Here is a 13460-nt window from a genome sequence, read left to right as displayed (position 1 = left end):
GCCTTAACTACTTAAAACAGTTAACCATACTCATGTTCTCAGCCTGATCTATCTCTTCCTTTTCTTTTATGTTTATTATACATTACATCATTTATTTATTTATGTATTTATTTTTAATTATACTTTAAGTTCTGGGATACATGTGCAGAATGTGCAGGTTTGTTACATAGGTATACATGTGCCATGGTGGTTTGCTGCATCTGTCTATCTCTTCCCTTTCTACATTTTTTTAAATAATGAAAACACAAATTTGCATATTAAACAACAATAGTAAACCTCACAAAAATCTTTACCTTCTCTTAGGTGTTTTAAATTTTTTAGATCTCAAATTAATGCTTTAATATCAAAATATCTACTGTAAATATCCACTCCACCCATACCAAATTCATCATCATTTTTGGGGAGAGGGCAAATTGTGATAGGGATTGTGACACACAGGCACATAATTTAGGGGCCAGGGGTTTTTTTAATAAGAGTTTTTTTTATTGAAATGAAATGCACATAACATAAAAACAGCCATTTTAAAGTGAATAATTTAGTGACATTGGTACAATTTCTTTTCACATATTAATCAACATTAGAGGACTATAAATGCCTCACCAGTAATATAGAAATATCCATTGGAAATAAAAATAGCACCAGTGGGAAAGTATGAAAAAAAAAAGACAAATCAGCACATGAGGAAATATAGTTTCATTCCAATAATACCATTTTACAGTAATTAATGAAAAAAGTCAAAATTATAAAACAGTACATCACAAAACTAATAAAACATGTTTCATATTCCAAAATGTTAACACTTGTTCTAATGAGACTGGTTACTTTTTTATATTCATCATCAGATTTTATGTATTTCTATGTATTTTTGTATTTAAAAAGCAGAAAACTTTCCTATGAGAGCAGTTTCCCTACAATTACATATTATACAAGATTCTATTAGAGATACAGCAGACGTACTCTCTGGGTTATTTAACTGATAAAGAAAAAGCAGGAGTTCCTGCTTTTTAAAGATGATAATCATAATTATGATCAGATCGATGAAAATAATAAAATTGCTCTGATTGTGGTGAAGATTTTTTCCCATTTCTTCATTTAGCTATTCAGAAATATATTTCACCCTCAGTTCATATCTGATATACTGCTAGAAGTTGAGGGTCAAATCATGGCAACACACCATGCGCGTCAATGGCATTGTTGCGCACAAAAACAACTCGGATGGAGCCAGAAATTAAGACTTGCTTATGGTTTACCCCAGGTAAATGCCAAGTCAATGGCAGAATGAAAATTCAAGCTTGGTGCCAGGTGTGGTGGCTCATGTCTGTAATCCCAGCACTTTGGAAGGCCAAGGTGGGCAGATCACTTGAGCCCAGGAGTTCAAGACCAGCTTGGTCAACATGGCAAAATCCAGTCTCTACAAAAACAAACCAAAAATTAGCCTGGTATGGTGACATGCACCTGTAGTCCCAGCTACTTGAGGGGGCTGAGGCAAGAGATGGCTGCAGTGAGCCGAGATTGTGCCACCGCACTCCAGCCTGGGTGACAAAGTGAGACCCTATCTCAAAAAAAAAAAAAAAATTCAAGCTTAGCTGCCCTGATTCCATGTCTAGGGATTTAGCACGTAGAACAATAACACTGGCCTACCTGTAGGTCGACAAATACAGAAATCACAGCCTCTCCCTTCAATTTCTTGGTTAAGATTACAGTTTGCCAAGCTCACTAAACATTTTCTGCATTTATTTTGACCTCAGCTGTTACTCTTCTCTGTTCCTTTTTCTGTCCACCTTACTAGCTCACATATTTCTCTTTCCTCCTCCACCCTTCCCCTTACATTGAAAACTTCTTCTCACAAATACTATATGAAGGCACACTACACAGCTGGTCATAAATGACTGACACATGAATCCATACACAATTTGGAGATGGGTTTTCTTGGGTAGCTGTGGTTCTGATCTGAAATCTGTTAAAATAGAATACAGTGAGGTAATTAGAACAAATGTTAAAGAATACTGTCTACAGGACGCTCAAATAAATTAGTAAGGATATCGGTGAAAAGATTTTTGAAGTGTTTCTATTATTGGAAAAGGAAGCTTAAATCTAAATTGTTGTGAATCTCAAGTGGTTAAATGAATAGTCTACATTATTAAGGCAGAAAAATAACTTAATTTTTTCAAGAAATACTACTAGCTGCATAAACTTAAAGTTCCTGACAAAGAAGGAAAATTATTTAATATTCTATAAAAAGTTCTTTATATATCTTTCAGCCTATTACTTAAATGTTTCTTTATCAAACAACAGTTTAATAAATTATTACTGGATATACTTAATGAATAGACCAAGCAGAAGCATTAATGCTGAAAGGGATCTAGAACTGAAAAAGAATCAGAGATGCCCAGGCCATTTAAAGGCAGCGCAAACAACTCTGCATATTTTAATGTATCCTGGAAGGAGAATTACATTACAATACAATGCTTGATAGTTATGGAAATCAACACTGGTAAATAGAAGTATGGTCCTGTTCAATTTAGTCTTCAGTTTCCTGAAGCAGCAGTGTTAATTAGTCAAGCTCAAAGGGCATCACTGAGCCTCAGTGCAAAAGCTATGACTTGGCACTCTTCGTCCTGGGTATCTCTCTCTCCTTCTTGACCCTGAGGTTGGAAGATTGAGAAAACTTTGCTTTAGAGATGACTAAGACTAAGATTAACTACTTAGATTCAGACCTCAGGGAGAACTCTGACCAGCATTATTCCTTCAAAATTTTCCTTGATCTCTAAGTGTTTTGGGGGCATAGAAACAGCTAGATTAAATAAATGCCACCCAGAAAATCAAAGACTAGTAACATAAACATATCAAAATGTTAACTTGGGCCTGCTTGTGATTACAGAAAGAGTCCTCTAGCCATACATTTAAAATAGCAAAAGAAAATTCAAGACAAACAAGTGCTATAAAAAAGTAGAAAATACATTTGGCTGATTGTTAATAAATTCACTGTACATAGCCTAGTAGAAGTAAAACAGTTAAGTGATTATACTCAGCTGTTTGTACTGTTCACACTATTGGGTGAACAGACCTGGTGGTGAGAACAGAGGCAAATGAAAAAACACTTCAAATTAATTCTGCAAAGATTTTAAGATACAATGTTAACAACCCTATAAAAAGCAATCTGACATAAAAGAAAACTAATCAACACAAAACAAAAATAGGAAAAAAAAACAGAAACAGATACATATAGGAAATTGGAATTATTAGACACAAGCTAAAACAACTATGGTTAGTGTATTCTGAAAGTTAAAAGATAATACTAAGAATGTTGGAAGAAAAAACAGAAGTATAAGTGTTGAAATAATAGATTTGAGAAAGAACCGAACTAAAATTATAAAACTGAAAATGTCACCAAACAAAATAAAAAACTTAATAGAGGCATTTAACAGTAGATTAGCCACAGATGAGAAAAAATAGATGAACTGGAAGATATGTGAAAGGTAATTACATAGATTGGAGCAAAAAGCTAAAACAGAATGAAAACAAAGGAAAAAGCAAAAGAAACATATAGGATGGTGTCAACGGGTCTGTAATGAATGTAACTGAGATTCCAGGAGAAGGGAAAAAAGATGGGTCAAAGCAAAATATGAAGCAAGTATGGTTGAGAATTTTTCAGTAACATGTATTACCTTCAAACAGATGACCTCTCAAAAACAACAATAAAAAATAGAAAACAGTGGAATAATATATTTGAGTGGCTGAGAGAAGAAACAACCAACCTCTAATCCTATACTTATTGGAAATATCAGCCTTAAGAAAAAATACCTGAAATGTGCAGTTGGAAAGGAAGAAAGAAATAAATAAAATCATAAATATGTGGGCAAATTGAAATGAATACTAGTGCATAAACCTGCTGTGCACCACCATTTCTAATTTGTGTGTGTGTGTTTTTTTTTTTTTTTTTTTTTTTTTTTTTTTTTTTTTTTTTTGTAGAGATGCGGTTTCACCATTTTGGTCAAGCTGGTATCGAACTCCTGACCTCAAGTGATCCGCCCACCTCGGCCTCCCAGAGTGCTGGGATTATAGGCGTGAATCACTGTGCCCGGCCCAAGGGCTATTTTTGTTTGTTTGTTTTAGACTGAGTCTGGCTCAGTCACCCAGGCTGGAGTGCAGTGGCGCGATCTCGGTTCACTGCAACCTCCCGGGTTGAAGCAATTCTGGTGCCTCAACCTCTGAGTAGCTGGGATTACACGCGCAGGCCACCACACCTAGCTGGAGGCGTAGCTGTAGTCCCAGCTACTCTGGAGGCTGAGGTGGGAGAATCACTTGAACCCAGGAGGCAGAGGTTGCAGAGAGCCAAGATTGCGCCACTGCACTCCAGCCTGGGAGATAAAATAAAAATAAATAAATAAAAATAAATACATTAATATAATAGCATATAAATGGAGGAGGGAGTCAACAGAGTAAAGGAATGCTCTATGATTTTTATATTGGTCAGGAAGTACATAAAAATGTCAGTTAATATTAGTCTTTGATGAGTGAAGTATACATGTGTAATTCCTAGGAAAACTACTAAAAGATTAGAAAAAGAGATGTAAAAGACACGAAAGAGCACATTACAAATGAAAAGAAAAAAAAATAAGAAAAAGTGTTAAATCAGTCCAAAAAGGAGGAAAGAAAGGGAAAAAAAGTAACAATTCTACATCTTTATGTGCCTGATAACACAGCTTCAACACATCGAATCAAATGTTTACAGAACTATAAGTAGAATCGCAGCGGAAGATTTCAACACAATTCTTTTCATATGGAAAGAGGAAGAAGCACATAAAAATCAGAGAACTGCAAGCACGTGGAGCATGTTCTCTGATCACAGTGGAACTAAGCCTGAAACCTAAAACAAAGAGATAACTAGAAACACATATGTTTGTAAATTAAGAAATACATTTCTAAATAACTCCGGGGTCAAAGAGCAACTCACAGTGGAAATCAGAAAGTATTTTGAACTGAATGACAATGAAAATACATTAAAATTATAGCCTTTAAATCTACATACTTGAGATAAAGGAAGGCTTAAATTCATGAGTCAAGCACCCAATACAAGAAGTTTGAGATGGAATAGCAAATTTAAAACAAATAAATTAGGTCAGGAGATTGACACCATCCTGGCTAACACGGTGAAACCCCGTCTCTACTAAAAATACAAAAAATTAGCCAGGCGTGGTGGTGGGAGCCTGTAGTCCCAGCTACTTGGGAGGCTGAGGCAGGAGAATGGCATGAATCCAGGAGGCAGAGCCGGCAGTTAGCTGAGATCGCCACTGCACTCCAGCCTGGGCAATAGAGCAAGACTCTGTCTCAAAAAAATAAAATAAAATAAAAATAAATTAGATGGAAGGAAGTAATACAGACTAGAATCAAAGTTAATGAAAGAAATAATAAAAAGAGGCAGAGTCAACAAAGTCAAAAGTTATTTTCTTTGAAAAACTAAATCAAACCATACTCCTACTGAGATGAAAAAACACACACAGGTGTGCACACACACATACTAATAATAAGAACTTAAAAGGGACATATTTCATATTCTGCAGATATTAAAAAGCAAATGAATGACAACTGCAGTGACAAAGACCAACACATAATAAGGAATAATGTATAATCGTGCGAATGTGAAATACGTTTAAAATATCTTTTTAAAATGCAAAATGTGAAAATGTGGTTGCTTTTTAACTTAATAATATCGCTCATTAACTATGTACAAGACACTGTGCTAAATTATTTTACTTTTATACCCATCTCACAATTCGAAGAGGAAAGTACTCTTTCTTTCTTTCTTTCTTTTTTTTTTTTGAGTTGGAGTCTCACTGGAGTCTCACTCTGTCATCCAGACTGGAGTGCAATGGTGCAATCTCAGCTCACTGCAACCTCCATCTCCCGGGTCAAAGCATTTCTCCTGCCTCGGCCTCCCGAGTAGCTGGGATTTCTGGCAAATGCCACCACACCTGGCTCATTTTTTAGTGAAGATGGGGTTTCACCATGTTGGTCAGGCTGGTCTCAAACTCCTGACCTCAAGTGATCCACCCACCTGGGCCTCCCAAAGTGCTGGGATTACAGGTGTGAGCCACCGCACCTGGCCAAGAGTAACTTTCTATTCTTGTTTATGGAAAATGAAACTCATAGAGGAAAAGTGACTTGTCCCCAATGTCACACGATCAGTGAGTGGGGTAATCATTAACCCAAACTGAGGTCTGGCTTCAAAGCCCATGTTCTTAACCAGGGGGTTACACTGACTGACAGTGACTGCTCCTTGCCTGGACAACTTCAAACATGTTGGATGCCTCCCTGGTAAGAAAACTAGAAAAACAGCTGTGTTGATGCTGCTAGATGGTCTCGCTCCTTTTCATTCTAAGGTTCTCCTTATCTTTCTCCTTTTGTTGTAGCTCACTCTTTCTCTTCTTCTATATCTTTCTCTCTCTCTTTCTCATATATGGTCAGCAAATCAGGTTCTTAGATGCTTGACAGAGGTTTTCATAGATGAGGTGGAAACTTCTCTGAGAAAGAGGATGAAGCATTGTCTCTCCAAACACTTACAGGTTAGAAGAGAATGTTGATCCATCCTCCCAGAGCCATGGTACCTCAGTCTGGGGCCGAGAAAGGCCTATCCAAAATGAATTATCAGGTTGGGAAGACACTTGTTTTACTATAAATCCCTGTAACAAAACATATACAAATATATAACAGAGAGAGAGAGAGAGAGACACCATTATCATGGACACTGAGAAAAAGACAACTGATCGAATCACTTTGGTAAAGAATGCATGCCTAACCTGGCATCAACCTGTCATTGAATGTCTCAAAAGGCCTACCTTATTTATTTAAAGTAATTATCATTTAATTTTCCGAAAGAATAGATTTATAATGTGAAGATTGTACTGCCTCCATTCAACCTATCTGACAAAATCCCAGATGACAGGCCCCCTAGGCAGTTTTCATGGGTGATTAGCCATTGTCTTCTCCAATTGAAGAAATAAATTGATGCTACTTTTGTTAAGAAATATTTCTCAGAGTTAGATAAAAACTTAAAAATGATTTAGTCCAACTGCATATTTTATGAATAAGTAATCTGAGATTCAGCGAAGATATCTGAATTGTTTACAAATCTATAACAATTTATTTTCAATTATAGGCTGGCCTAAAAGTCAGATAGACTTGTAACCCAATACTCTTTCTTTGCCATACATGTAGTTCCATTAACTTTAAAAAAATTATTACTACTGAGTAAGGCATTACAGAAACAAAAACAAAATTAAAATAGTGAGAGTAGATGTAGAAGTTATAGACTGGTTTAGATTTATAATGTAGAATGTTTCCTATAAACCCCTTCTCATACCTCATCTAAGCTCTACCCTTCATTCAAGTGCCACTTTTTCTGAAAACTTCTTAGGAACACGGGGATCTCTTTAAACTCCTATAGCATTTATTGCCAATGCCAGATATTTAACTTTTAATAGCTGCTGAGTTGCATTTTTTTTTACTTAGAAGATTATATGTGTCCTGTGATAGCAGGGTTATTTTTTAACCCTCTTTGCCTTTCCCAGTATCTTGCAAAGAGTAAATAATTTCTAAACATATATTATCATTGTTGCCATTTTCTTGATAATTATGATGACAAGGAGGAGAATTTTCTACTTTACTCCACCAAATTTAACAATTGAAATACAAACGCACAAAAACGGGTAATGGCCTGATTATTGCAGTCATGCATACATGGAGCGTGTTTGAAAGGATTTGTTTCAAGGTGAAATACAGTTTTTTTTTTAATTAGTTAAAAATAAATAAATAAAATTAGTTAAAAATAAAAGTATATATTATGCACTTTATGTGCTTAAGGCATGCTATGATTATAATTATAGAGATATTAAAAATGACTTTTGGCCAAGTGTGGTGGCCTCCACCTGTAATCCCAACACTTTGGGAGATCAAGATGGACAGATCGCTTGTGCCCAGGAGTTTGACACGAGCCTAGACAATATGGAGAAACTCCATCTCTACGAAAAATACCAAAAAAAAAAAAAAAATTGGATGAGCATGGTGGTGCCCCCTCTAGTCCTAACTACTCAGGAGGCTGAGGTGGGAGGATCCCAGGAGGCTGAGGTGGGAGGATCCCTTGAGCCTGGGATGTCGAGGCTTCATTGCACTCCAGCTTGGGCAACAGAGTGAGACTCTGCCTCAAAAAAAAAAAAAGACTTCATTTTAGGAAAAATTGTTATTACCTGGAATCTCCCTCTATTTTCCTTCTGGATACAGACCACAGATAATTACAACAGAAGTTTACACTTACCAATTCCTTTGAGCTGTCTATCTTTATGAGATTAGAGCCCAGTTGCGAGCATTGTCTTTTACTTCCATCCCAGGAATTTAGTGACGGGCTGAATAGGTAACAGCTCTTCTCATATATAATCCAATTAGGAGGACAAGGGCTGGAAAGAACCCCTGGAAATAAAAGATTAGTACCATGAGGTTCATAGCACACCAATTCACTCTTTTAGTATGAACAACATTCATCTTAAGGACACTTATGAAAAAACCAATGAGTTGCCGTTATTATATTTCATTTTCAATTCAAACTACAGTGATATGATGTTACAGATGAGAATACATTCAAATCTTCCTATTCATTTAGAATTTAAAAATGAATTAGCTATAAATAGTATTTTAGGCAGCCAACTATCCTTTTTTTCTTGATTTGTCTTCTATTCCTTCTAATTTAGCTCAAAACTACCTTTCTCCTTAATAACTCCTTAAAATAATTCCACTCACAATCAATCATTGAGGTACACAGCAATTTCATATTGCTACTTAACTTATTTTATGATGTAAGATCTACTTCAGAATGTGACTTTCCAAATGAAAAAAGTATAGGTCAGTTATTCATATTACATACTCTCTCTCTTATATGTTATTAGCTACTTAATAAAAATAGTGAGGAGGTATGGGACCAGAGATGAAAAACTGAAGTGAAAACATTAAGTCATAGTCAATTATGATGCAATTAGAAGTAAAGGTCAAGTGTATATAGAATTGTAATTAAGTAAATGAAATTGTATGATTAAACAAATTTGATGAGTTTTCAGGAACATGTGTATTAGGTCTACCTTTTTTGTATATTTTTAATATAGCTTCTTTATTCTTGGCAACATTTTCCCTTCTTTCCTTTCTCCCTGTCATTCTTCCTTTCTAATGTCATATTTTCTATTCTAACTGTATCGCATTAAAAATCTCAATTCTGTAAGGGGAGAGAACACTTTTCTTTTATTTGTATCAAATTATATGATCTCCTGTAGATCTAAGCACATAGCCAGTGATAAATCGGTTACTGATTTTAAAAATTAATAAAGTCCAATTTAGAACCGTTCAGCCAAGTGCATAGAGTACTTATAATTTCACCTTATTGTATATATGACAGGGATATATTACACTAAGTTAATACTAATATGTGTGCTTGCCTTAAATGTACAATCATTGAATCTAAGCATATTTTCCTTATACCCCTGCCCCAGGCCTCAGCACCAACAATTAACCCTCTTGAATCAAGATTCCATCCTTTAACTATGCCCTTGCCTGTGGTTTTGACAGCTTTGGTAGGAGTCACACTCTCTTCTAAAGGTGATTGTGTGGGTTGACTGTGGTTCTCTTTATTTCTTGATGGAAAGTAGCCATTCTCCAATGAGTTTCTTCCTGAATTGGGTCTCCAAATAGCTTCATATCCCAACAATAACAGTGACAGAAAAAAGTCATTCTTCTGTGTTTGAAAATGAAAATCCCGAAACCCATATGTTATTGGAATAAAAGAATACATTATTGATTAATGATAAATAGATAATATATTGCTGTGGAGAAGTAAAGATGATTGATAGGATAGATGAAAACAAATAAATAACTTTCATAACGGAGGTATAGTTAAAAAGAAATAAGAATGTAGAGAAGAAGAAATAGAACGAGGGAGGCAGCAAGAGGCAAATGTCATAGAGTCAACTGGACCCATGGCAGATTTGAAATAGCAACATCTTTCACCTTTCTTCTATTACTTAAAAATGAGAGGTCCTTGAGAAACTGCCCAGTACCTATAACATAGAATGCACTTGACTAAGTGCATCTGACTAATTAAGGAATGTCATGAAGACTCTCTGAAGGTGTTTAACAACAGATTGCATGTGATATAAAATCTAAAAAACAATTCATCCATTACAAAATACCGACTTAAGACCAAGTGCCTCAGGAAATTTCTGGTCTATGCAAAGGTGTTTATATTAAAGATCAGAAATAAGTTCCCTAAATAATATGACTCATAAAAACAGCTTAATGTCTATTTAGTGAATTTATTTCATTAGGAAGACAGCACCATATTGTACTTTCTTCTTCAGCTCCATGTGTTTCCTTCCATTAATTTATTATCCTTTGGATTCTACAGCTTTGAAACCAGCTATGCAAGGGAGGTAGGAGAGCAATGTAGTTAAGAGTATGAGTTTTTTAGACAGATCGCCTAAATTTCTAATCATGGTCCCACCACTAACTAGTTTATAACCCTGGAAAGGAAAAATAACCTCTCAGTCTCTCACACCCTTTATAAGTGAAATGGGCATTAACAGCTCCAACCCAATACAGACAAAACCAGATTACATACAAATTAAAGTAGATTATGCATGTCAAGCCCTTAAAAGAGTGCCTGGCACATAATAATTGCTTACTAAATTGTCTGTTGTTGTTATTGTTGTTGCTGATCTTCTCCACCAAATACTCACCCATGGTACCCAGGACCACAGCTATCACCAGTATCACCAAGCATAGGATTCCCAAAATCACAGCAATGAGGCGCCAAGGAGGAGATGCAACACAAGATCCTGAGGAGCCAGAGGGGGCAGAAATGGAATAAAGAAAGAGAATGACAGAAGGTGGGGCACTTCAGTTCTACAGTTCATCAAAAATCTGGCCTTGCACAGTGGCTCACACCTGTAATCCCAGAAGGGAGACAGAGGTAGGAGGATTGCTTGAGGCCAGAAGCTCAAGACCAGCCTGGGCAACACAGGGAGACTCTGTCCCCACCAAAGAAAAAAAAAGAAGAAAGAAAAAATTTAACTAGCTGGGCATGGTGGTGAGCTCCTGTAGTCCCAACTACTCTGGAGGCTGTGGCAGGAGGATCGCTTGAGCCCAGGAATTCCAGAGCAGCATGGGCAACAGAGCGATACCCTGTTAAAAAAAAAAAAAAAAAAACAGAACACAAAACAACAATAACAAAAAATACTGGCAAATTTTAAAGTGAATTATTAATCACTGCCTAGGTTACCTAGTCATCAAGGATTCGCTGTGTTTTTCTCCCCTGGTAAGGATACCTCTTCTTCAATTATAATTTCAGCACATTGCCTTGATATCTGTATGCTCCTAATTTCAGCTCCACATTGATATCTACAGGTCACGACATTAGTAGGATCCCTGAAATCCCACTGATTCTTAGAGGAAATAGCTTAATGTTGGGAAGAGAGCAATGATTACTAAGGGTAATTTTCCCTTTTCATGTTTGTTGCATGACCCAGGGCAAATTACTCCCTTTGTTGTTTTTTATTCCTCTTTATGAAACTGGGGTAATAATATCTCAAAGGATTATTGTGGGAATTAAATGAGCTAACACGTATAAAAGCACCTCGTTTAGCCACTGCTAGCACATTATAGGTGTGTTGTTACAGGATACCGTTTGCCTATACATATGCATAAACATGCACATGTCTCCCTACCTCTTGCCTCACCCACTTTTTCCACCCTTCCTCAATAGGCTGCCCAAGAAAAGAATTACATCAGTACTGAGAGGAAAATATTTGTGCAATGTGAAGAATCAGAAAGCAGAAGAAAGCAAACTCTGGTGTCAAAACCAACAAATGATCTATCTCTCTCTCAAAGAAAATAGGGAACTAATTTTGTATTAACATTGCCATAACCAGAATGTATTTCTGCTTTCCACTGAGACTAAGCTGTCAGGACATTTCATAGAAGTGTCACATAGAGTAGGCGAAATCACCCACTCTGTGAATACAGAGATCCTCCAAAGCCCTTCTTTCTATTTCATTTCGTTTACTTTTTGTTTAAGACTCATGTCCTGCCAATGGGATGTTTTTATCCACCATATATTAATATATTTTCCTTCACTGGTATACCAATAATTGTTTTTTGTTTAAAAACAATTTAATCTCTTACCACAAAAAAACATGTTGTTCATATATATACTTCTTTAAGTTTCCTGGCCTCCATTCAATAATCTAGCCTTTCTATCAAACAAGCAACAAGTCACTCATACGGAAATCCTTTATCTTTGTGTATTATCCCACTTATTACCGATTCCTCACTGATGAAATGTCTATATCTATATAAAATAGAAATTGTATTTTCTGCCATCAGACATAATTAATTTAAATACTAATAATTAGTCACTGAATAATTTTCATGAAAAAAAGTTTAGGGTGCATTCAAATTATCTTCATTGACATCTGAAGCCCTTTAAAAGTATATCCATAAAAATGTACACTCTCAAATTTTCTCCCCTTATATCTTTTTGTTTTGTTTTGTTGTTTGTTTGTTTGTTTTTATTTTTTTCAGAGATGGAGTCTTGCTCTGTCACCCAGGCTGGAGTGCAGGGGCGTGATCTCGGCTCACTGCAACCTCCACCTCCCGAGTCCAGATGATTCTCCTGCCTCAACCTCCCAAGTAGCTGGGACTGCAGGCGTGTGCCACCATGCCTGGGTAATTTTTGTGTTTTCAGTAGAGACGGGGTTTCACCACATTAGCCAAGCTGGCCTCAAACTCCTGACCTCAGTCAATCCACCCGTCTTGGCCTCCCAAAGTGCTGGGATTATAGGCGTGAGCCACTGTGCCCAGCCTCCCCTTGGATCTTTTCAAATGGGAGCGCTAAAGGCATACATTAGAAAAAATATATATATATACCTTTCTCTGAAACAACAGCTATCCTGGTATTGCTTCGAGAGTCGAAGTGTAATTGAGTATATCCATCTTCATCCAAATTTTCTAAATCAGGATGATAGTCCATTGTTCTTGAGAGCCCATGAATAGACATAGCATTTGGGAGCTCTGTTCTTTCTGCTCCTGAGATGACTGCCTGTGGAGGAAAGAGAATCTCTGAGTCAAATCCTGTGGGATAGGTACTTACTGGGGTTTAACAAATTAAGCTTAAGTAGTTCAGCCAGATATTCAAGAGCAGGAAATGAAACTATGCTGTGGTAATTTTCCATTTGTACCTTTAGATCCTGTTTCTGAGACTGCTGACTCAGGAAAACTGAAAGGTAGCATAGCAGATAAGTCTTTGTTTCAGACCAAATGTAAGAAAAAATGCATAAATTAATGTCTTATGCTGCCTTCATTACTCTCACAACTAAATCTGACATTAATTAATTTAACCTATGCAAACTATTACAGTTTTGGTG

The 13460-nt window shown here is 36.3% G+C and overlaps 1 protein-coding gene across 5 annotated transcripts; it reads right to left on the bottom strand.

The window, feature by feature from the left end:
- Positions 1-461: 461 nt before the first annotated feature.
- On the bottom strand, positions 462-13184 carry CLEC7A (C-type lectin domain containing 7A). Of its 5 annotated transcripts, none has more exons than XM_005570108.5 (6): positions 12964-13184; positions 10776-10874; positions 9595-9732; positions 8315-8466; positions 6565-6683; positions 462-1957 (listed from the first exon to the last, which is right to left on the bottom strand). In XM_005570108.5, exons 1-6 carry the CDS (start codon positions 13091-13093, stop codon positions 1825-1827), a joined length of 771 nt encoding a protein of 256 aa, XP_005570165.2. In that variant the 5' UTR covers positions 13094-13184; the 3' UTR covers positions 462-1824. The 5 variants fall into 5 exon arrangements, with proteins under 5 accessions (XP_005570165.2, XP_065379768.1, XP_015285855.2 ...); XM_065523696.2 differs by having other exon boundaries at positions 462-2645; positions 12964-13133; XM_015430369.4 differs by lacking the exon at positions 6565-6683.
- Between the last annotated feature and the right edge of the window lie 276 nt (positions 13185-13460).

The sequence above is a fragment of the Macaca fascicularis genome, chromosome 11 (assembly GCF_037993035.2).
Source record: "Macaca fascicularis isolate 582-1 chromosome 11, T2T-MFA8v1.1".
Lineage (NCBI taxonomy): Eukaryota > Metazoa > Chordata > Mammalia > Primates > Cercopithecidae > Macaca > Macaca fascicularis.
This window is presented reverse-complemented; position numbering and strand designations above follow the sequence as displayed.

Coding starts and splice junctions, on each gene's coding strand:
- CLEC7A (XM_005570108.5), bottom strand. CDS start 13,093: ATGTCTATTCATGGGCTCTCAAGAACAATGGACTATCATCCTGATTTA. Junction 10,875..12,963: donor AGCTGTTGTTTCAGAGAAAG/GTATATATATAT, acceptor CTGGCTCCTCAG/GATCTTGTGTTGCATCTCCT. Junction 6,684..8,314: donor TAGACAGCTCAAAGGAATTG/GTAAGTGTAAAC, acceptor GTTTTGTTACAG/GGATTTATAGTAAAACAAGT.